This window comes from Pelobates fuscus, chromosome 2 (genome assembly GCF_036172605.1).
Source record: "Pelobates fuscus isolate aPelFus1 chromosome 2, aPelFus1.pri, whole genome shotgun sequence".
Lineage (NCBI taxonomy): Eukaryota > Metazoa > Chordata > Amphibia > Anura > Pelobatidae > Pelobates > Pelobates fuscus.
In genome coordinates this window covers 316,162,446-316,188,380 of record NC_086318.1, presented here as the reverse complement: position 1 = coordinate 316,188,380, position 25,935 = coordinate 316,162,446, and the positions used below count along the sequence as shown (strand labels likewise).

The following is a 25,935-nucleotide window of genomic DNA, read 5'->3' as shown; positions in this document are numbered from 1 at the left end:
CATGTTAAAGTGCTGCTGCCCACTCCACCTGTGTCCTATTAAGGGTTTATTAAGCATGTAGGGGTTAAAAATAAGGCAAAATCTCTAATATGTCCCATTAGAGTAGTAGTAAAGTAGTACTGTGAATTGTACTGTAGGACTCACCTAAGAGTTTTGCATTGACATGGCAGATGAGCCTTACATGTTAGTGGTCAATTGAGTGGTATTAAAAACCTACAATTATTTACTTTTGCACAGGGATCGGGGGTAGTTCTAAGAGCCGCTATTAACGAAACATTTAAACAATTCATAAAAATATGAGCCATTATTCCCTCAGGAGAATCCCTTGATTCTTGTAGTTCTTATTTCTGTTCTTGGTCTCTTTTTTTCCTCATGGGCTGTGGATCTCACGTTTTAATTACTTTTCAATTTTCATATACAAGTTGATATATACTGTTAGTTTCCTAGACATTTGTGGTTCGAGGCCTACTTTGGATTATTTCCCAGGACTGTTATTGCCACCTTGTGTTGTATTTAAAACACTTCAATAAAAACGTTAATTACAAATATATCAAACAGTGAACATCTACTAAAAAAGAAAAACAAAAGAAATCTAGATCAGAATTTATTTCTGTGCTTTGAATTTTGGTGGAATAATAATGCATCTAGTGTTACATACGGTACTTATGTGAATCATATAAGTAACTGTGCGCAGGATATTACTAGAATGTTTCTTAATAAGAATTCTCTAAGTAAACTATGGTAGAAAGAGATATATTCAAAAGAGATCACCAAAACAATGTGTTATTTTTGTTGTTGTTTTTCCCAAAAAATCGTTTTTGGGGGAGTAAAATGTACAGGGCTGCATTGCATGCATGATTATTGGCGCTGGACTAATGCATAGTTTCACCCACATGCAAAGTGTCTTTAGAAATAAATCCTGGTTTTGTGTTTCTTTTTCAGTGTATTTTCACCACTTGTTTAATAACTGCCAAAATCCTCTTTCGAAACTCACATTGTAGATCTCTGTTTGTGAGCCACCAGCATCTATCTATATGCATGTTATTTACGAATACATTACTAAGCATTTGATACATTGCAGTAAGCGTAGTCACTCTTTAATTATTGGAGATCACTCCAGCTGTTCAAGGAAGATGAATGCTGAATATAAAATTAGTATACGTTTAGTAATTTTCTGAATATTTATTGCACAAGATAATTTCAAAAACATTACTTACACCATCCAGTCCTTCAGGCACTTCTTCGTCTTCAGATCCTAGAAGTCTCATTACAACAGCTCCATGACGTAAGCCCAATGATTCAAGTCGAGAAAAGACAGACTGAAATTTGTGCAAAGAACAAATTTGTGTAAAGTGAAAAAAACTAAATCAGTTCTAAAGCTCCATCGGTGTTATTGTCATAAAATAATCTGATCCTTAATTCAGAGGTCATAGAATATAGGGACTAAAAGGTCTGTAGTTTCTTTTTACTGGAGAGTTAACGTAAGTATAAACTAGCATAAGCATTTCTTATCACACAATACATGCTTTCATAAATGCACAAGTTACTAAGGTTAGTTCCAATGTACTGATTTACCATCTTGGAAACCGGTGATAATCCTACCTTGCAATAGGATAACTCTACATGCACAGCATTATAAACTACAGGTCACAGAAACTGAAAAGTGGGTTAGTAGCAAAATGAGACATGTAAATCATACGGCTCTATATTTGGGAACATTAAAATGTAATACGAGGTAAACTTACTCTAAACAGTTCTTCTGGTTTCTTATTTCCATCCAGTTCTATAAGATACTGAGCATCGTGATCAATCATGAGATCCTACAGCGAAATATATGGAATGTTAAAAGAAATAAACAGTTCCTACCTAACAAATGTACATAATTTATTAAGGGTTTCTGTTCTCATAAAACAAAATGTACCAAAATACACTTCTAATGTGTCAAGTGTCTACTGTGTCAAGTTAAAGGAATAACAAAAATCTCAGGCATGCATTTCATTTTTTATTTTATGTTTATGTTTTAATACTTTTTAGCAGGAGGTGTGAGGAGAAAATGTGAGGAGAAAATAGAAGAACTTGTAGAATTTAGACCAAAGTAAAACTGAAAAAATCTCCCAAACACTTAAACATGATTGTTGTTCATTATACTATTTAAAGTGATTTGTAAAATGAATGGCAAGTATATATTAACTACTAAAATCTTTTACCTCCAGAGGACGCAACATAGTGTCTTTGTAGAGTACGATCCATTCATTTACATTTTCAGGAAAGTCTTCGAGTCGGCAAACAAGACGAGCCATAACATCTTTCGAGGACTGGGTATCTTCTTCCTTGAAACCAACAAAAATCGGTCAATCTTGTGATCAATGAGTACGGTATTTATTCTGTATCTTCTTTGTTAACTAGTCCCCTTTTTTTCTTTAGGCATTTAAATCAGATAATATTTGCAACCACTCAGCCAATATATATAATATGACCCTCGCAATTGTATTTACATTGTGTCATTTCATACACAATTACACTTTTGATCTCTGTCACTTCTGGTGGGCAGGACTTGTGATTGGTGATAGAATTACACTGCAGTGGGTGAGTGCAATCACTTAATTATTCACTTATATATGCACACATTTACTGTTATTGCATTGTCTTGATAATGGCCCTGTAGGTTTTGAAGCAACGATTTTGTTGGACATGTATTAGTAAAGACTCTTTTTTGGAAGTCCTCTGAATGCTGCCAATTATTAATTGAGTTATATATAAATAATTAACACTCACATATTTATTTTGGGTAAGGTAATATGCGTTAAAGGATCACTATAGGGTCAGGTACACAAACATGTATTACTGACCGTATAGTGCAAAACCCACCATTTAGGAGGCTTGCTCCCCCTTAGACCCCTTAAAAGGAATTAAAATTAGCTTAATTCCAGCACCGTGTGGGTCCGCCGGCGCTAGCCCTGCTCCCTTGGTGACATCATCAGAATTGCCGATTTTTAGCCAATCCAATGCTTTCCCAGTGGGAAAGCATTGGATTGGGTGAAATCAGCAAGAGGGTGGGGCTAAACACAGTTTTGGTCAACCAGCACCTCCTCATAGAGATGCATTTAATCAATGCATCTCTATGAGGAAAATTTAGCGTCCTCATGCAGAGCGTGGAGATGCTGAACGGCACTGCTGCCTACTGTGCAGCACTGAGCCAGGAAGCACCTCCAGTGGCCATCTGAGGAGTGGGCAATCCTCTCTCCTTTCTCTGAAAATGCAGTGTTTGCATGAAAATGTCTAAAGGCAATGATTATATTCAACAGAACAACTACATTAAGCTGTAGTTGTTCTTGTGACTATAGTGTCCCTTTAATTAAACTAGTTATGCATGTAGTTTTGTGATGCAGAGCTCTAAAACAATTAAAATAATTGCATGTCTTTTATTAAGAAATAATTTACAGAATATATAGATATATAGAAATTTCAATTTTTAAGTATTAATGAGTCAATGAGTTAATGAGTCAACTATAATATGTTTTAACCCAATGGACTGAAATATGTTCTATATGTATCAGTCTATGCAATTTCAGGTATATAGATAGCTATAATCAAACTGAAATAATGCATCAACAAAAAATACGACAGAACCCCCACCCCCATATATACACACACATAAACAGTACATGGGTCTTAAGGACTAAATTCCTCAAATGGCAAATTTTACATTTCAACATTACAAATGTTTTTAATCTTTGATTCAATACATTGTATGTTTTTACACAAAGTACTATGTCTTTTTGTATTCCCTCTCTCCTCAAATGTTTATTCACACTGGGACGGTGACCTTCATACATTATTCAATTTTTGCTGGTCCCTATCTTGCCATATAGTGCAAATAGCACTTTTACTTGAATTTACATTTGTGCCTGCACTTATTTTATAATATTCAGTAGATTGGGTCAATATTTCTGCTACTGTTTCTACACTGTAGAGGATTTGACAAAAATAGCAACAAAGTTTTCTATCGGATTTATTCCTGAATTTCAAGCTTGTTCTATTTTTACTGCAAGAATAACTGAAAAAGACATTATATTTTGTGTGACTTGCATTTATAATGGCATTCAGCTGAACCTTTTCTATGTATTAGCACTCTTTTTGCTGCATATTATTGAAGGTATTTATATCAGCTCCTGGTTTGACATCTAGTTTGTTTTCTGGTTCTGCCTTTTTACTTGTATTAAAAGGGACAAGGTTCACTTTCAGAAAAACTATGTGTTTATTTTCCATAACCATTCATCTGCCGAATCACTGTGCATTGCCCACAAGGCAGTTACTGCCCTGTTACTCTACACAGAAACTTAAAGGATCACTATAGTCTACATATAAAAGCAAGAAAGACAGGTCCCCCAGCCTGCTATCTTGCTTTTATATGAACTTTCAGTTAATAAAAATAATTTTCGAAGCTTTTTTATAATAAAAACTTACCTCCGTTCCAGTGCCGAGCTCAAAATGACGAAATCGCGGGGCTCAATCAGACGCTTCTCTCAGAGAAGCGTCATCGTGATGTGGCTTCGCGCTGCACCAATCGCATTCTTCATAGAGCGGCATTGAATGCCGCCCTATAAATGAACTCAGCGCTCAACCGCGCATGTGCGTGAAATGCACGTTCGCGAGCTGTCTGACTGACAGCTCAGCTCGCTTTCTATACCCATCCCCCTCCTCAGGCAAACTGTGTTTGCATAGAAACACTATATATAGAGATCCCTCTATATATAGTGTTTGTATACAAACACACAAATGTTAAAACATAAAACATACACACATTCTCTCTCCATCCATATCCATCCATCCCCATCCATCCATATCCATCCATCCATCCCTCACTCCCACTTACAATCACTCACTCACCCGCCCACACTCACTCACCCACCCACACTCACCCTCACTCAATCACCCACACTCACTCAGTCACCCACACACTCACTCACTCACAGTCACCCACCCACACTCAGTCACCCACTCAAGTCAGTCACCCACCCTCACTCAGTCACCCACCCACCCACCCAGTCACCCACCCACACTCAGTCCCTCACCCACCATCCACACTCAGTCACCCACTCACACTGACTCTCAGTCACCCACCCACACTCACTCTCAGTCACCCACACTCAATCACCCACCCACACTCACCCTCACTCACTCACACTCAATCACCCACACTCACTCAGTCACCCACACACTCACTCACTCACAGTCACCCACCCACACTCAGTCACCCACTCAAGTCAGTCACCCACCCTCACTCAGTCACCCACCCACCCAGTCACCCACCCACACTCAGTCCCTCACCCACCATCCACACTCAGTCACCCACTCACACTGACTCTCAGTCACCCACCCACACTCACTCTCAGTCACCCACACTCAATCACCCACCCACACTCACCCTCACTCAATCACCCACACTCACTCAGTCACCCACACACTCACTCACTCACAGTCACCCACCCACACTCAGTCACCCACTCAAGTCAGTCACCCACCCTCACTCAGTCACCCACCCACCCACACTCAGTCCCTCACCCACCATCCACACTCAGTCACCCACTCACACTGACTCTCAGTCACCCACCCACACTCACTCTCAGTCACCCACACTCAATCAAAAAATAAGTTTACTTACAGTTTAAATCCTCCCCTCCTGCTCGGTCTCCGGTCTTCAGCCTGTCAGCTCCAGCCGACTCTGTGTGCTGATCTGATCTCCCACAATCCCGTGGTGCTGACAGCCTGCAGACAGGATGCTTGTGCACAGAGCTGCCCTGTCTGCTGACAGCAGATTTGAGTGGATGGAGGCGTAATACGCTTCCATCAACTCGGAAGTCCCTCTGGTGGCAGTCTGAGTGACTGCAACTAGAGGTGTTCCTAGCTTTCAATGTAAACACTGTATTTTCTTAGAAAATACAGTGTTTACATGAGAAAGGCTGCAGGGAGCTATAGTTCTCACCTGAACAACCTCATTAAGCTGAAGTTGTTCAGGTGACTATAGTGTTCCTTTAAATGATGACCTAACCTGAAAGGTATATGTCATTGACTTTAAAGGAAACATGATTGATTGCAGAACATCAAATTATGAAACAATATGACTAGGTTTTTCCAAGGACAGGGGCACAGAGAACCATACTCTCCAGAATGAGAGAGACCATCATCATGATTAAACAGGTGTACAAAACTGTTTAATCGCAGTGAAAAAAGAAAGGGTAAAGATAGAAGACAACAAACTATTTTTATACGTACCTATTTAAATCCATTTCAATAGAATCGGATAGGGTGGTTGTAAAAAAAAATATATATATAAGGCAAAAATCTTATTGATGGCAATCTCACTTTGAGTTTAAAGCAAACACCTGCCCTACTGGGAGTTTTTATTCAGGCTGAATAGCTAAAAGTGATTCACAATGTCACATGAAAGCAGGTTCTTAGGTCCACATGGTGTTGGTTGCCTTACATTTCCTGTATTCTTTCAAATACAGGGAGTGCAGAATTATTAGGCAAGTTGTATTTTTGAGGATTAATTTTATTAATGAACAACAACCATGTTCTCAATGAACCCAAAAAACTCATTAATATCAAAGCTGAATATTTTTGGAAGTAGTTTTTAGTTTGTTTTTAGTTTTAGCTATTTTAGGGGGATATCTGTGTGTGCAGGTGACTATTACTGTGCATAATTATTAGGCAACTTAACAAAAAACAAATATATACCCATTTCAATTATTTATTTTTACCAGTGAAACCAATATAACATCTCAACATACACAAATATACATTTCTGACATTCAAAAACAAAACAAAAACAAATCAGTGACCAATATAGCCACCTTTCTTTTCAAGGACACTCAGAAGCCTGCCATCCATGGATTCTGTCAGTGTTTTGATCTGTTCACCATCAACATTGCGTGCAGAAGCAACCACAGCCTCCCAGACACTGTTCAGAGAGGTGTACTGTTTTCCCTCCTTGTAAATCTCACATTTGATGATGGACCACAGGTTCTCAATGGGGTTCAGATCAGGTGAACAAGGAGGCCATGTCATTAGATTTTCTTCTTTTATACCCTTTCTTGCCAGCCACGCTGTGGAGTACTTGGACGCGTGTGATGGAGCACTGTCCTGCATGAAAATCATGTTTTTCTTGAAGGATGCAGACTTCTTCCTGTACCACTGCTTGAAGAAGGTGTCTTCCAGAAACTGGCAGTAGGACTGGGAGTTGAGCTTGACTCCATCCTCAACCCGAAAAGGCCCCACAAGCTCATCTTTGATGATACCAGCCCAAACCAGTACTCCACCTCCACCTTGCTGGCGTCTGAGTCGGACTGGAGCTCTCTGCCCTTTACCAATCCAGCCACGGGCCCATCCATCTGGCCCATCAAAACTCACTCTCATTTCATCAGTCCATAAAACCTTAGAAAAATCAGTCTTAAGATATTTCTTGGCCCAGTCTTGACATTTCAGCTTGTGTGTCTTGTTCAGTGGTGGTCGTCTTTCAGCCTTTCTTACCTTGGCCATGTCTCTGAGTATTGCACACCTTGTGCTTTTGGGCACTCCAGTGATGTTGCAGCTCTGAAATATGGCCAAACTGGTGGCAAGTGGCATCTTGGCAGCTGCACGCTTGACTTTTCTCAGTTCATGGGCAGTTATTTTGCGCCTTGGTTTCTCCACACGCTTCTTGCGACCCTGTTGACTATTTTGAATGAAACGCTTGATTGTTCGATGATCACGCTTCAGAAGCTTTGCAATTTTAAGAGTGCTGCATCCCTCTGCAACATATCTCACTATTTTTGACTTTTCTGAGCCTGTCATGTCCTTCTTTTGACCCATTTTGCCAAAGGAAAGGAAGTTGCCTAATAATTATGCACACCTGATATAGGGTGTTGATGTCATTAGACCACACCCCTTCTCATTACAGAGATGCACATCACCTAATATGCTTAATTGGTAGTAGGCTTTCGAGCCTATACAGCTTGGAGTAAGACAACATGCATAAAGAGGATGATGTGGTCAAAATACTCATTTGCCTAATAATTCTGCACTCCCTGTATATAGCAAAAGCAATTTAATCCAGAACTTTTGTTAGTTTACTATATGATAATTGTGAATGTCATAGTTGAAAACAATACAGTACTTAAGTGGAGGAGAATTACTTGATTGTATCTCACTGTTAGGTTACAGAAACCAGCAAATCACTGCATGCATTTTTTGTAAAATATGTATGCTGTTTTTTTTTTTTTTTTTTTAAATAATAATAATTTGAAACTGGGTCAGTTTATTTCAAAAAGTTCTCATTAGTAAATTTACTTCAGGTACGACCCGAATTTAGCAAATCCCTCCTAGTCCAAAATAAAAATGTTGCTCACCCCCTAAAATAGAAAAAAGAACTTAAAGTGAAATTATTTATGACACTAAACTAAACATGTAGGTCTTTTTCCATGCTAGTTAGAAACATTTATTGACAAGTCGGTAATCCCTAAAATGGCTGTCACAAGCATTAATGATTACCGCCTGTTTCCGTACAATGTGATGCTGGTAATTAGTGTTCATCTTGCTCATAACATTGCAGGTGAAGTATGCATGCACTTAGAAAAACATCAGTAGATCATTGACAATTTCATATGGAAAATGCCCCTTCTTTTTCTTCATGCAAGCTAAAAAAAAATATATACAAAATTGTGGTACCTCTTCTTCTATTAGCTCTTCTTCTTCCTCCTCTTCCTCTTCCCCCTCCGATTCCTGAAGTTTCTTCTTTTTCTCCCTGAACACCGGATCCCAATCTTCACGTTGATAGATAGATCCTGTGATTGGATCTTGTTTTTGTCCAGAGAGTCGTTTGCATAAATCCTTGTCTGGGCACTAGTGCATGAACAGAGATAATCAACTTAGCTTTAGAAATTAGTCACTTTCTTTACATCTACAATAAGAGAATTTATAATGTCTAAAGTAACAATAAATGAGTAAGCTCTTAGGCTAAGTTTATTAGAAAGCGCAAAGTACTAACTGAAGGATTTAATGTCTAGTGCTTTAACTGGGCCAATGTCTTTTTTTTTTTTCTCTGCAGCCAAGCTCCTCCCTTTCTCTCTCCCACTTTATAGAATAAAATATTACATGGTTTGGTTATGGGTTTAGGTGTTATTGGTTATTATTTTTGCAGTGTAGTCTGATTTTTTTTTTTTTAAATGATAATATATTTGCCATGTCCCTTTTTACTAAACATCTGGGAGTATATTTATAAAACCTTATTTTGTCTCAACTTCAACGCTAAGATGATTGTTATGTGAATATATGATAATTAACAAGCATTGTCTAAAGAACATATATAGAGATAAAATATAAATCTAACACTTGTGGTACAAATCTAACTATCAGTGTTGTTCACTAAACACTGGATTTTGTCCAAATGTACAAAATCCAGTGAAAATTACCGAATTTCGACCGCATTGGCAATTCGCAGATTTGCTAAAGCCAAATGCGGTCAAGATTTGATTGGTACGACCAATTCTGTAACATTCGTTCAGATGGGTTCTAAAAATCACAAATATCCGTGTCCAAACCAATTTCCAGCACCATAATTGGAGATTTCTTAATGACCGCATGGTGAAACCTCTCTTGAGACTTGACTTTCAGCGCTTTCTGCTAGTAATTTTTCCATGCTTTGCAAGATGTGTCGTAGCATGGGAAAGCCTATATAATGGATTTCCCTGCTATCAGAACTCATTCTGCAGTGAACCCTAAATGGGTGAAAATAGATTAAATTTGAATGCGGCGGTTTTGAGTTTAGGGGTGTTTTTTTGGATTGCAAAACCCAGACTTTGATGAATTCCATCAAACAATGTCTGGCTTTTGGAGTCCAAATGGCCCTGTACAGCAGCAAATTTGGTACAGGGCCGTTTGGACTTTAGTGAATATCCCTCTATATATTCAATACTACAGCTTGTGCAAGCTTAAACAATATTTCCCAATGATTGTCCAAAGGATGCCAAAGTGTGAATATATTATTTAAAAGTAAAGTAGTAGGGGGGCGGAGCCTGACTGCCGATGAAGATGGCCGCGGTCTGAGAGAGCTCCGTGGCGGCAAACGCAACATAAGCACAAAAAACGGGCACTAACACAGGCAATCCACCCGTGAACCGAGCACTGCATACCCGACCCACACCAGAGCAAGCTGAAATGGGAGGCGGACGAAAATCCAAGTCCGGAACGGCCGTGGCACCAATCTTCAAAACCAGGTCAGACAGAGAGGCGCCATGCGCACACAGCATGCAGGCCTCGGACTCAGACTCTGACACCAGCATAACTAGCCATAGGAAAGAGACATCACCCCTTACCAGGCAAGACCTCAAGGAACTACTCACAGACATGAAATCCCTAGTGGCAGATGAACTTACTAAGCATCTGGCCCCAATCAATGAAGGCCTGACCGCCCTAACTAAGCGCACACACACGCTAGAATCCAAAATGGCTGACGTTACCGCCATAACTTCCAACCACGAAGACAAATTTAAAGACATGCAAGAACAAATAGCCTACCTGGAAGACTTACAAGAAGACCTTAATAACCGGTCAAGGCGAAACAACATTCGCATAAGGGGCTTGCCTGAATCCGCAGCACCAGAAACCCTTAACGCCATGCTCCTTGAGGCCTTCAGCAGCCTGCTGCCAGACGCCGCGCCATCCGACCTCCTCCTAGACAGGGCACACAGAGCCCTTCGCCCACCCACAGCAGGCTCATCGCAACCCCGAGATATTATAGTTCGCTGCCACTACTTTCACATTAAGGAGGCGATCATGCGGGCCACCAGAGAGACCCCACTGCAGATTGAAGGCCACACGGTGCAACTATACCAAGACCTAGCACCCACGACCCTCCGCAAACGCAGAGAACTCAAACCGCTGACCCAAGCCCTCCAGGCACGGAGAATTCGCTACTCCTGGGGCCATCCCTTCAAACTTATGGTGCGGCGAGACAACCACACATACACGCTATACAGACCATCGGAAGCCCGAGAATTCGCTACGCAACTAGGCCTCCAAGACCTAATCCTGGACTCAAACGCTGCCTCGCAACGACAACCAGCGGCCCAACACGGTCCATGGGACCAACAACCACAAAGGGAACGCGACAGAAGACAACGCCCCAGACAGCCTCCAGCCTAAACCGAAGCCCACTGTTACAGCCGCGTCTTGGCTCCACTCATGGCACCTTCACTTCAAGCCCACCCTACTAACCGACCCCGGACACACAGAACTAATACCATCAGCACTGCCAAGCCGAAACTAACGACCTAACCGCGAACCCCAGAACCGGACAAAATGCACTCAACACCTATGCCTACCCTCTGGCCCTCGGGACCCACTTACTCAGCATCACCAGGGCCCTCTCCCGGCAGACGCGACCACCCACCACAGCTACCCTTGCTGCCGGCCTTGAGGCATACCGGCCGGCCGACCTCAACCTGAGGCCACAACAGGCTCCAGAGACCCACCCCAGGATCCACAAGATGCTGTCCATCATCCACAACCGCAGATGAAGGCGACCTCACCCAGCGATGAAACACTCCACCTCACACCCCAAGACCCGGCTGCTGGAGATCGAACTGTGCAAACTCTAAGTACATTGGGACTACAGTAAGATCACAGTGGGGACACCTTTTTTGCCTTATTCCAACTGCTTGGGGTGGGGGGAAATGGACAGGGTGGAGGGACCCGGGGCCCTGGTGGTCCCCCCTCCCCCCCCCTCTTATGAGGTGGGGGGACGGCGGGCCGCGACGGCCTCGGGCAGGGATGATATGACATGATATGTACACCATGTGGCTCATACACAACCTCACTTGAGGCACAGGGGGGACTGGGGGAGGCGGGATCGATGGAACACAGTGGGACTCTGGCGGCCTTCCCCCCCCCCTCCTCCAACGGGGGTGGGGGGTGGCGGGCTGCGGAGGCCCAGTAACAGACGAGGTAACGACTCCCCTGAGTCACAGAGCACGCGACCTGGCTGGAGGACGGGAATGCGTAGACAGTAAATTACAGATGGTCTGGGCCCTGGCGGCCATCCCCCCCCCCCCTCCCACGGGACGGGGGGGGCGGCGGGCCGCGACGGCCTAGAGCCACTATGAAAAGGCACTCCCCAATAACTACAATGACCCCAGACACTCTCGGGAGGCACTATAGCCCCTCACGTCCCCAGAGAGACTGAGACCGGGGCAATACGACCCTCCAGCCTGGCCGGACCACCCACACCTAAAGAATGATCAGCCAGGTCAGTGCCACCCTGCCCCAGGCAATCTCAGACAAACAGACTGAATTCTGATAGCTCAGTAGCTTAAGACAGGGTGATAAAACCTGACAAACCATGGGAAGGTCAAAGACAGGGATCCCTGCAGGGAGGTATTTCCCAGCCACACACAACTACGGTGATTTGATACTTTGACACTCCACCCACTTAGGGTATGAAAGCAGTTTCAATTTTGGCTGATCAAGTATAGATACATGATGACAACCCAAACTATTAATATCTTACATGCATGCCATACAGATCCTTGTGATATGTGTAATAACTTGTAACAACTGTTAAAAATGCTTACTTCGCAGAGCACTCATTGTATCCCACAACTTGCTCCCACAACTTGTTCATGTGTGTCCCCCCCCCCCCCCCCCGGACAGAACAGAAAAGTATCTGAAGGGTAAAGCCAAACACAAAAGACGCGACAACCTCTAAACTCCGTTGTACATAGTTAAGAAGCCTACCTTCCAGGTTTCATTCTCCCCGGTTCCTTACTAGGACAAGACTGCCCATACGAACCTATTTGCCGTTTGCCGACCACTCTCAGACGAACGACCATTACTCCCCTCACATAACCTGTTCCGTACCGCCGGTCTCCGAATACACTGACCAGTGAGACCCCCGGTACCACAGTTCACCTTTGCTGGCAATCGACGTAAGACCAGCACGTTTACCCCCCTCCCCATACACCTTACCCGTCTTCTGAATCCTCCTGCTGCCCTTCTGGGACCACCCGGGCCCAGACCTCCTCCCTTCCTCCCCATTGACCAGTCCAACACCCCCTCATACGCTACGACACCTGACCAGACCATTCCTGACCATGCCACTCAACTTACATTGTGTCTCCATTAACGCTAAGGGCCTCAACAACCCCAAAAAACGCCATGCCCTCTTACGATGGGCACACAACCAAAAAGCAGACATCCTCCTACTCCAAGAGACACACTTCACCCCCCACAAACACTTCCTACTCAGGAACAAACACTACAACCGCAGCTTTCTCGCCAACTCCCCAGAAGCTAAAACCAAAGGGGTGGCCATCATACTTAAAGCATCCTGCCCCCTGAACGACATCCAAACCTTCCCAGACAAACAAGGTAGATACCTCACGCTCACAGGCAAAATAGGCTCCTCAACCTACTCCATTACCTCTCTATACGCCCCTACAACCCCAGACGCGACCTTTTGGCAAACATTCTCGGCACATCTCACTACGATTAAAGCCACATTCACCATTGTAGGTGGCGACTGCAACGCCACACACCACCCGCCCATTGACCGCACCACCAAAACTCAGAACGACCCAAGACCATCACACAACGACGCTCCCTTCTCCCACTTCCTACACACACACAACCTCCTGGATATCTGGAGAGCCCAACACCCCTCAACTTTGGACTATACATTCTACTCCCACCCTCACAACACTTACTCCCGCATCGATTACTTCCTCATCTCCCCAAACATAACATCGAGAATCACAAACACTTCCATTGGACACATAACCTGGTCGGACCATGCCGACATCTCCCTTACCCTCTCAATCCCCAACATGACACGCCCCTGGACTTGGAAACTTAACTCACAACTCCTACAAGACAAGCTCATTACCTCGTCCCTAGCGGATGACATTAAGGAATATTTCACCCTGAATGACCCCTCCGTGTCCTCCCCAATCACCCTATGGGCGGCCCACAAGCCAGTAATCAGAGGCAAACTCATAGCAATAGCCACAGCGCGTAAAAAGCAGCACAACAGACAACTAATGGAGGCCATCTCAGACATAGGCCGCCTAGAAACCCTCCACAAACGCCACCCGACCCCCTCACACCTTGACCAACTCACGACAGCGAGAGCCCTACTCAAACGCCTCTCCCTCTCAACCACGGCCAAAGCACTCACATGGACCAAACAAAGATATTATGAAAAGGGCAACAAGGCAGACTCGATGTTAGCTAAACGCCTCAAAAACTTAACAGACACAAAACGAATCTCTAAGATCCGCACATCAGACGGTACAATGAGCACTGACCCACACACAATCGGAAAAACCTTCCAGCAATACTTCACGTCCCTCTACAACCACACCCCGGACCCCCAAACTGACCTCGCCAGATCCTTAACAGACGACTTCCTTGAGAAACTCTCCCTCCCCTCCCTCACTGACACAGCCAGAACTCTTATCTCAGCAGACATATCCCCAGAAGAACTACAAGCAGCTATAAAATCCCTGAAACCCAATAAAAGCCCCGGACCTGACGGCTTCACAGCTATCTATTATAAAACATTCGGAGACATACTCACCCCACGACTATGCAAAGTCTTCAATGCAATGCTCAAAGGCAACCCTCTACCCCCCGACATGACGCAAGCCAACATTACCCTCCTACCTAAACCCGGGAAATCCCACGAAGAACCAGGCCACTTCCGCCCCATTTCACTCTTAAACATAGACCTAAAACTCCTGACCAAAGTCATGACAACGAGAATTAATCCCCTCCTGCCCAAACTCATCAACCCAGACCAAGTAGGCTTCATCCCCCATAGACAGGCACAAGACAACACCAGAAGGGTCATAGACCTAATCTGGTACGCCAACCATAAACGCCTCCCGACCGCCATACTCTCCCTAGATGCCGAGAAGGCCTTTGACCGCCTTCTATGGCCCTATCTATTCGAAGTCCTTCGCAAATTCAAATTCCCACAAGAACTCACCCACTTTCTCCAAGCCATGTACCACACCCCGACTGCGCAGCTACTAATCCCCAATATCACCCCCCCCTCTTTCCCTATACTGAACGGAACCCGACAAGGCTGCCCCTTGTCCCCCCTACTATTCGCCATATCCCTCGAACCACTGCTGGAGACCATACGTACCAACCCACACATCAAAGGACTCAAAATTAGGGACGACACATTCACCATCGCCGCATACGCAGACGACATCCTCCTCACCCTGACTGACCCCATTCCAACCTTGACCACCCTCATAACAACCCTACAAGACTACTCAAAGATATCGGGATACCAACTCAATGCCACCAAAACAGACCTCATGCCGCTCAACCTGACAGAACCCACTATCCACTCCCTAAAACAAGACTTCCCCTTTCGGATTCGCCCAACGGCAATCACTTACCTAGGAGTCCAAATCACTAGTGACACCAACGCCTTATACAAAACCAACTATCCCCCACTCTTCCAGAAAGCAACTCAAAACCTGGAGCGCTGGAAACAGATGAACATATCTTGGCTAGGAAGGATAGCTTCCGTTAAAATGAACCTCCTACCCAAATTCCTCTATGCCTTCCAAGCACTACCCATCCCCTGCAATAAAACGGACCTCAAAAGCCTTCAAACTGCCATAGACCGATTCATTTGGAACGGGAAAAAACCCCGCATCCGCAGAGCCACATTATATGTTCCCAAACTCTCCGGAGGTCTAGGCCTCCCCAACGTTACCCACTATCTACATGCAGCCCACCTGACACAAATCCAACACTGGCATCTCCCCCCCGCACACAAACGATGGGTGGACCTGGAACACCTCATCTTTGGCCGAGACCACCCCTCCCAATACATGTGGCTCCAAAGGCAATACAGGCCACTGCCACCCCCCACATCCCCAGCAATCACCCACTCCCTAGACCTCTGGGACCGGCTCAGCGACAAATTTGACCTGTCTACAGGCCTCTCACCCCTCACCCCAATCCTCCGCAACAAAATGTTCCAACCTGGCCTCACTCCTCAACACTATGCCCATTTTGAAGACCGAGACATAGTTAGGTTGGGACACCTCTACCCCAATGGCAAGCTCCTGCAATACACGGAGCTCCCCAACCCCGAAACCCTAACCACATTTGATCACTTCCGCTACCTACAACTCCGAAGCTTCGCAGCGACCGACACGGTTCGCATAGCAGCCACCTCGTCCCTGACCAAGTTTGAAAGAGACACCCTACAGTCACCATCCAGGAAGAGCCAAATCTCATCTATCTACATAAACCTAACCACACACCACACGCAGATAGCCCTCCCATATATTACGGCGTGGGAAAAAGATCTCGGACCCCCCGAGGACCCCACGGACTGGGCCGACATCTGGGCATCTATTAAATCCATCTCAATCTGCGTCACCCATCAAGAACAGGCATACAAAATGCTCTTCAGATGGTACCTCACCCCCTGCCGCCTGAAGGCCATGAAACAAAACCACACCAACCTCTGCTGGAAAATGTGCGGAGAAACAGGCACTTTCCTCCACTGCTGGTGGACATGCCCTAAACTTACACCCCTATGGAAAACTATGACGACCCTCCTATCTGACCTACTCAACAAACCAGTACCCCTTGACCCATGGGCCCTTTTACTCTCTAAGCCCCTGGACAGCTTCACCCGTAGTGAAAATAAGCTCATAGCAAGAATAGCCCTAGCCACACGCCGAGCAATCGCCGAAAACTGGTCCACAACACGTATACCCACTCACTCTCAAATACACACGAAAATCACAGACAGCATAGACATGGACAGACTTACAGCACAGATACACGACACCCCTAATTCATTCCACAAAGTCTGGGACCCGTGGCTCGACGGACACAATGCCCTCCCATGGTGACACACCAGACCTGACGACCTACACCACCGACGCTAACCACAACTAGGATGAAGCGCACAGCTTCAACCCACCCCCAATCCAACCCCACCACCCTGGGTTCGGAGGGAAAACCCAGAAGGGCAGCAGCACTCTATTCACTCCTCCACAGTTCCTCTCCCCCCCCCTTAACTACCCCCCTACTTAACACTACCCTCCCTGTACCACCCACCCTAACCTCCTGGCCCTACAGACACAACCACAACCTCTGCCCGACTCGAAGGCCATACTCCCCCAGACAGTTATCCCCATCCCTCCAACAGTAGGAGGATCACCACTGAAAGCTTCTGGCTAATGACCCTACAACCTCAACTATCTCTAATAACCGGAATATCCCGGAACAGGTAACTCGAAAGACGCCTCATAACCACCCCTAGAACCCTGTAACTCCACCTAACCGCAGGCAACACGACCCGAACGGTCACACACGTAGCCTTCCTAACTCAAGATCCTCAAAAGAAAAGGTTATGAGAGATACCAAACCACAATGCCAGAAAAATGTCCTACTGAAATATTTTGTATCCTATTGTAACCCCCTAACTAACCAACCTCTTTTTTCTGTAAAAACGTTCACTCACTTTTGTTCATGAAAACTGAAAAATGAAAAATAAAGAATCTTTAAAAAAAAAAAAGTAAAGTAGTAAAGTTAAATATTGTGAATTCTTTTAGATTACTATCGGAAATATCACTATGAATATGAGTAGAATAAACAACAAAACACTTGGGAGAGGTGAAAAAGTTATGTGTTTTAAAAAGTGGAACAAAGATGTAGACACGGAGGAATATTCAATGGAATGTGCTTGTTGGTTCCACTGGTTTCCATGGCGATTGATCCACATTTAGCACTTTGCATACTTTTTCAGGTGTTCAACACAACACCTCCCCGACAGTGTTAAAAGAGATGAAAATACACCATCCATCAGTACTGGTACATCAGGATATAATGTGTTTGTGTTTAATAGGATTTTCATAAATGTGTCTTTCTCAGGGATTGCTCTATGTATAAGAGATGGTATCAAGAACAGAAAATATAAACTATTCCACAATACTGTGAAAGGATTATGGACTATGGGGTCTCTGGTATAGGTGAAAGAAAGTAACACTAGATAAAGTATTTAATCATATATATCAGAGTTACCTTAATATTAATGATAACATCAGGTTTTAATTTAAGGCTCCTAATTAATGCAATCTGTTCAGGAATGTTGATATATTCTTCAGAAAGCGATGGAAAATCACACAATACATAGCCTGCAAAAAAACACAAAAACACATTTATATATATATCACATAAACCACAGGCCTCTACAAATTATCCAGTTGCCTGGATGCAAGCAAGCCATACAAAACCATTATCTAGATGTGTGGTTCTCCCTTCATATATTGAAACTACAAAAGACCTCTTTCAGATAAAATCTAACAACAGGGCTCTTAGATTAGACATTTACTCCAACATTCTAACCTCCCATGCTCAATCATGTTCCTTATTGTTTGCTTCCCTCCAAAGGCTCCTGTATTCACATAGAGACACACTTTTTCAAGTTTTCACACTATATAGGCAAACGGTTAATATTTCTTTTGAGTCAAAGGTTTGATTGAAAATATTAAAAACTAAAGCACTATAACCCTAGCTATAGAGAAAGCAAGATAGCATGTTCTATTTCAAGAGGCTGAAATTGAAATTTATAAGTAAATGTGTATCCCTGATGCTATATATCACAAACAGTGATATATAGAGAGGCAGTGGTTGGTTATATCTCCTTTGACCTTACAAGTACTGGGATTATGTAACAGTAAGAAAGTAGTATATAACGTATACCTACATTATTATATATACCATAGAACAATGTATTAGAAATAGATGGTGCACCACCAATCTGAAACTAAATTTCTAGGCTGTAAAACCTACCGGTACTTTTTCAATCAGACTGCCTGCGATGTGGCGTTAGTATTAAAACGTAAAGTTCTACATTTATGAAAAAGACAACCACATAGAGTCAAAAAAAAAGGGGCAGCAGGCACGTGAAAGCTTGATAGATATGTGCAACAACAGAGAAAGGCTGTATCTGTCATCCAGAGTCTGTGTGGTCAGATCTACAGCTCTAGAGCCAATGCTGCAGTCTCACTCCAGCTCATGTCATTCAAAAAACAATAGACATGGCATTTACCAACATATAACAACCTACCGAGATGGGCAACTTCTGGAGAATTGATCTTCTCAATCATTAACTGTGTTAGTAGTTCCTCTGGAACATTTTGACCTTGGTAAAGAAGTTCTTGGATCTACAATGTAAATAAATACAAAAAAACACAATATTTATAACACAATTTTTACTCAATTGTAAATTTACTTAATTGATTTTTGTAAATATTTGTAGTAATATGTTAAATATAACAATAATCAAGACTCATTAGACACCTCCAAAGTATTACTATTCCCTATCCAACAGTGTTTTTAACTCATTTAAGAATTTTCACAAATTAATCTGAATTGCAAAACTGAGGCAATAATAGCTAATCTGAACAAAATCTCAGACTCAGCCATAGTCACAATGAGGCAATTTTTGCATCAGTTTTGCCTATCAGATTCAATTTGTGAAAATTCAGAGATTGGTGCATGCCCATGTTAGTGTTTAAGGAACTGAGAATGTTTGTTGTGTATGAATGTTCAAACTGTCTCAAAAGCTAAAAAGAGTCATTTAAACTGCAGTTATGTAGCTTAAAGTATATTTTGTGCATTAGTTGTATGAATATAATGCGATAATCTTGTTCTTAAAGATATTTCTATTAATTAATATGGAATATCAATACGCTTAAAACATTTTGGAAAAGCACAACTCTCTTGTCATGTGTATGTTACTACAATGTACAAATTCATCCATCCATCCTCCCACCCGTCTGCATTATTATAATACGCACAAGACACAGATAATGTAGTGAAATGTCACATTGGTTACATGTTAAAATGACTGTCACTCACTGCTGATCTCTGTCAGGGACTATGGCAGTTTAGCTGTTTCAGTGTGATAGCTATTACACACTAACTCTCTCTTTGACCCTCTTCAGTCTGGCTTCCGCTCTCTCTATTCTACTGAAACTGCCCTTTACCAAAGTGACTAATGACTTAATCACTGCTAAATCTAAATGTTATTACTTTCTCTTAAATCTCGATCTCTCTACTGCCTTTGATACTGTTGCTCATTCTCTTTCCCATTACCTTTACATTGTAACACTGTACTTTCTTGGTTTACATCCTATCTTTCTGAATCCTCACTTAATGTTTTTTCCGTCTGTTCTTGTTCCTCTTTTATTCTACAGCTATACAGCCTCTTATTAACTCCTTTGGATTTCATTACTATCTATATAATGATGATACTCAGATTTACCTCTCCTCCCCTGGCCTACCTGCTGCTTTCATTGAAGGTATCACAAACTGCCTCTCTAACATCTCTAACATCCACAAAACATAATCTTTCGAAAACTGAAGTCCTCTTACCTCCACCAAATAGTCCACCTCCATAAATCTTCCAGCAAGTGAAAGGTCTAAGCCTTTCTCCTTGCATCCAGTCTGTCTCCAAATCCTGTAACTTCCATCTTAAAAATATTGCCCGCATTCACCCTTATCTAACTCAAAATACAACTAAGACACTTGTCTTGTTCATGAACTCATCATTTCCTGATGACTATTGGACTCACTACTCATCACTCAATCATTACATTGGTTTCCTGCACCCTTCAGGACAGGCTCACTGTCTCTCCTGATACTGGTATTGTATCCACCAATCTCTAGCCCGCTGAAATGTTATGTCTCTTGTGTGTCTTTGCCCTTTCCTCATAAATAATAAATTTGTTTTAGCCTTCTTCCCCTCTTCTGTCATTTATATTCCATATGTAAATTATGTGTTGTCAATTATCCCCATTTTTTAATTGTAAAGTTCTGTGGAATATGTTGGTGCTATATAAATGATAATAATAATAATATTACTACTACTAATAATAATTGAAACCCCATTTCTCTTTTTTCTTCTATGTGCAGTCTATGACCAAAACCAAGTTTGTTTGTTTTTCTTTGAGAATATATACCCCTGAATTTATGTTTTTGTTTACATTTTCTTTTTGTATTATTAACTCTGGGCAGATATGGCAGCCAAGACATGATAATGTTTCTCCATCTAATACAGTACTACCTGATTTTGTAATTTTGAAAACATGATTAACAGTGAAATAGTAGAGATACAAATTGCCATATTTAAAGATTGCTTGAAGCCTATATTGTGAAGCACTTGTCTAATGAACATATTCTAACTTGGAGAACATATCAAATAGGGTCACTGCTATGGTCTCTGTTATTACATATTTGTGCATGTGACTCCTCCTATTCAGAATTACTGGAGACTCCCATGCCTTGTTTTAGTTTAACTTGTGTTTTTAGGTCCTATGAATTCCACTCTGCTTGTTCTGTTCCTTATTGGAATATTACTTCAATAAAAAATTATTTAGAAAAAAAAAAACCCAAAAAACAAACAAAACAACAGTTGGTGAATTGTTTCGATAATACTCATACAGAAAATATTTAAAGCTGTACAGGCTTAAAGGAAATTGCGCTTGTATTGCCTTAGAAAAGGGGTGATGAAGAAGAAGATCACCAGCTGGTCCAAAACTACAACTCCCACGACGCTTTTCCAGCCTTACAGCTTGCAAAGCAAAATGAGACTACTAATTATGTAATAGTTGGGATCTACCGTTTTGGCCACTCCTTACTTGGGCAGAGTGAGCAAGTGCTTCCTGTATAGATTTGTCTTTACTAATAGGTAGACACATTATAAATATGTATGGAAATGATTTCTCGTTTATGCACCAGTTTATGTTCTTTGATGGATACCAATTCATACCAATTCATAAGACAATCAAGTAATCATTGTTCATTCTTGTCTGAGTATCTCTTATATCCTTGCTCTTCACAAAGATCTCATCTAACTGAATATTTTTTTCAATCTGCTTTACTGATTTAATGTGTAATGACGCTATATTATAGAAATGAGTAATAAAATGGTACGTACCTTTATTCCATGCTCGGTTCCCTTTGTAATATTCTCACTTATCAATTCTTTAGCTAGAAGACAAGAGAAGGCTTGTGAAATGCAATGCATTTTCAATAAATAAATATTTTACCATGGCATGCCATGGAATCATGTAAAAATCTGCATTCTAAACACTGTCGAGTCTCTTCAGCTGCTCTATGTCTAAAAGTTTCAGCATGCTTTCCATTGTGAGAGGTGTGATTTGGCAATGTTTCGGCATCTACCTCTGGTAACTTCAACTCTATTACATGCTGATCCTTTACTACTATTGTATTTTAAATGAACAAGAAATTGTTTAGTTTACTGTTCTGGCACTAACCAATAACTTAGCCAATACATAGTGCTTTACAGTCTCCACAAGTAAATTAGATAAAAGCATTGCGATAAATGGAACATATCAGTAAGAGGTTATATTAGCAACAGTACCATAACATAAATGTGAAATTAATTTGCAATCTGCTGTTATTCTCTGAAATAACAATTTCACACTCACAATAAAGGAGCTAATGTTTTATACTTACTTTAAACATAGCTTTAATGTAGAGAACACAATTACAGACAGATCTTTTAGTATTGTACAGTCCTTAAAAGGACTTTGAATGACATACCCATCAGTGCTTGTTGTTAATTTCTGATTATCCATTAAGCCATATCTAAAAAGACTCTTAGAGTATGTGCAACATGAAAGCAAGCAGAATTGAGGCAACTTCAGCAAGGGACAACAAGAGTTATAAAAGATGAAATACTGTGTATTAATTGGCTTAATTTGACAAAGGTGTACACTAGGGCATCATGTTTTTGATTCCAGCAATTCCTTTGCAGTGTACTTTTTAATGAGTTTTTATTTTTGTACAGTACAGCCTCAAAAGGATGCAAATGAAAAATTAGCAGGAGTTTGTCAGTTTTCAATTAGTAAGTTGTGAAAAAGAAAGTAAGGAATGCTCATAAATGGAGGAAGGCTTGGAGAATTTAAAAAAACATATTATCCAGAGGTAGAAGGGAGTGGGTTTCCATTAATAGGAAGAGGAATACTATAATCTATACCTCAGATGTGCCAATGAACAGGTGAAATACACACAAAAAATACGTAAATAAAACAGCTGGCATGTAACAAACAATCCGGTAAAAATACTGTAAGGTGGTAAGGATTGTTCTATTAAACAGTACATGACAATGAAGAATGCTAGAGTAGAGGTTAGTATAAAAAAACTAATATTACAAGGCAAAATTATAGAGACATTCAACAAATAATAATGGAAAGTAACCTCATCATGGTAGAGTGTTCAGACCTTCAAAGTGTCCCTATGTAAGTTCCTATTTCCAATTTTGTACCTAAATCCCACTGTCCCACTTTTTTATCATGAGGTCCCTCTCTTCTATGAGCTCCATTTTGTTAGCGTGACTGACTCAATAACAGAGCTCCACAGCAACAACTCAGTAACGTGTCATTAAACTACAAAACATGTGCTTAGAAATCAGTCTATGTAAAGAAGACATGTTGCTCTTATTCTAAATTACATTTTAGTTGCACATATTGTTATTAAATAGTAGCCTAAAATGTCTAAAAACAGTTTGTATCCTGACCAAACCCCCACTAAAATTAAATTGTCCCTCCTGGCCCATTTATATTGTATTGTCTAAAACATAAAGAAAAGGAGATGTACACCTGTGCTAATGGAACAAATTATATGAAGAAGAGTGACAACATTATGTGACTGTTATGTTTATCAATAAATGTTATTTACAGGTAAAGGCATCTCTGTGCATATCTGACTACCTCTTCAAATCAGAGACGGGAAACATAATGTATGTGGATCTATACAAAGCAAAGTGTGTTAAGGTTGGGCCACAGGGGAGTGATCACTACTGCACAGTTCTTGATTCCACAGTCACTGCCATTAGTGTGAGAATATTTTTGATTTAGTAAGATTTTATGGTGTTTTTATCAGCTCCCTTGTTTGCAGACATATACTGTAAGACCACAGTTCATTCGCCCATGTCTTTCTTTGTATGATCATAGCATGGGCATGCATACAGGCAGGAATTTACATTTTCCTTTATTACCTTGCAACATGACAATTCTCTTACTGGGCTTTGATATTGTGTATAGTGCCTAGCCCGATTTTAGTCTCCTTATTGCTTCCTTGCAGACATATACCTTACAAAAAAAAGATATAAATGCATTGAGGCATGGACTCCACAAGACCTCTGAACGCATCCTGTGGTATCTGGCACCAATACATTAGCAGCAGATCCTTTAAGTTGCCAAGTGGGGCATCCATGGATTGGATTGCTTGTTCAAGCACATTCCACAGATACTCAGTTCTGACACTCATGTCCCCATTAAAAGGGCTTTCAGGGTGGACAGGGGTCATGATGTGTACTCTGACCAGTTTGCAGCTACGCAGCCCAATATGCTGCAAACTGAAGTGCACTGTGTGCCCTGACACCTTTCTATCATGGCCAGGATTACATTTTTCAGCAATTTGAGCAACTGTAGCTCTTCTGCGTGTTTGGACCAGACTAGCTAGCCTCTGCTTCCTATGTGCATCAATGAGCCTTGGGTGCCTATGATCCTGATGCCAATTCACCGGTTGTCCTTCGTTGCACCACTTTTGGTAGGTACTAACCACTGCAATTCAGGAGTAAACCACAAAATGTGCAGTTTTGGAGATGCACTCACCCAGTTGTCTAGCCATCTCTATTTGGACCTCGTCAAAGTCAGTCAAATTTTTCTGCTAGCCTATCTTGTTCTACTTCCAACACAGGAAATTCAAGAACTCACTGTTCACTTGCTACATAATATATCCGACCCTTTGACAGGTGCCACTGTAACAATATAATCTGTGTTATTCACGTCCCCTATCAATGGTTTTAATGCTGTGGATGATCAATGTATATGTTGTAGGTGCCCAGCTGCCCCCAAGAGTTACAAAACTCCAAAAGCATATGTAAGTCAAAAACCCTGGCTACTGTTCCATCTAAAACTGCTTGCATAGTGTTCGTCACTGTTTCCAGAAGCAGGCAGGACCCAACATATTTTAAACTCCTTTATGTTCACGAACTTTAATATCCTTGGCACCTATTCCATTTTCAAGACCAAAGTTGTCTAAAGCTGTGGAAACGAACTTTGATTGATAAGGGATGTTCCCTGCAACCAGGTCTTGTTAGTCATTATCGAAAACATAATAGACACAGAAACAAACTCGCTGTGGATTGATAAACCTATCAACCTCTGTGAATTAACGGTGAGTGCACTGAAAGTCTCCTTTATTAGTTCAGTTTGGGAAAACCTGTTCAGTGTATTTAAACCAATAAATGGTTGCTGAGTTGAGGACAAGTGCGAGAAATGCAGAGCTGATCAGTGAAAGTTGTATTTGTAGAGTGATCATATTCATACACAGCCTTATTTTTTGTAATGTAGTAAATTTATCTATGACTTTTACCCAACATGTTAATTAAAGTCAAATTACATTTTGAACAATGCAAAGCAAATGTATTACCTTCAATTAAAATACATTTCCAAGACTGCGAGAGCTTCTTTGCTAGAGTACTCTTTCCGACACCCTGCACAAACAGACAAATTAAATATAAACATTTTATTTATTGGCATGTGTACTATAAGTGAACTGTTTAATAAAAGTTTAAAAAAACATAGCACTGTTGTAAATTATTATATGTAAGTTTGAGTAAGGGAAGGGGCTAATTACCTTATTTCACTGTTCTGCATTGTTACATAGTTACATAGCTGAAAAGAGACTTGGTCCATCAAGTTCAGCCTTCCTCACGTTTTTTTCTGTTGATCCAAAAGAAGTCAAAAATCCCAGTCTGTAGCGCTTCCAATTTTACAACAAACTAGGAAGAAATTCCTTCTTGACCCCAAAATAGCA

At 41.7% G+C, this 25,935-nt stretch overlaps 1 protein-coding gene across 1 annotated transcript in view; it reads right to left on the bottom strand.

The window, feature by feature from the left end:
* AK9 (adenylate kinase 9) overlaps positions 1 to 25,935 on the bottom strand; it is a 113,557-nt gene that overhangs the window by 79,319 nt on the left and 8,303 nt on the right. The window contains exons 3-10 of the mRNA XM_063443519.1: positions 25,549 to 25,612; positions 22,025 to 22,077; positions 19,151 to 19,247; positions 18,103 to 18,215; positions 8,710 to 8,883; positions 2,208 to 2,330; positions 1,746 to 1,820; positions 1,218 to 1,319 (exon numbers count right to left, since the gene is read on the bottom strand). Of these exons, the coding sequence (XP_063299589.1) occupies positions 1,218 to 1,319; positions 1,746 to 1,820; positions 2,208 to 2,330; positions 8,710 to 8,883; positions 18,103 to 18,215; positions 19,151 to 19,247; positions 22,025 to 22,077; positions 25,549 to 25,612 (801 nt within the window). The remainder of the gene's footprint in view (positions 1 to 1,217; positions 1,320 to 1,745; positions 1,821 to 2,207; positions 2,331 to 8,709; positions 8,884 to 18,102; positions 18,216 to 19,150; positions 19,248 to 22,024; positions 22,078 to 25,548; positions 25,613 to 25,935) is intronic.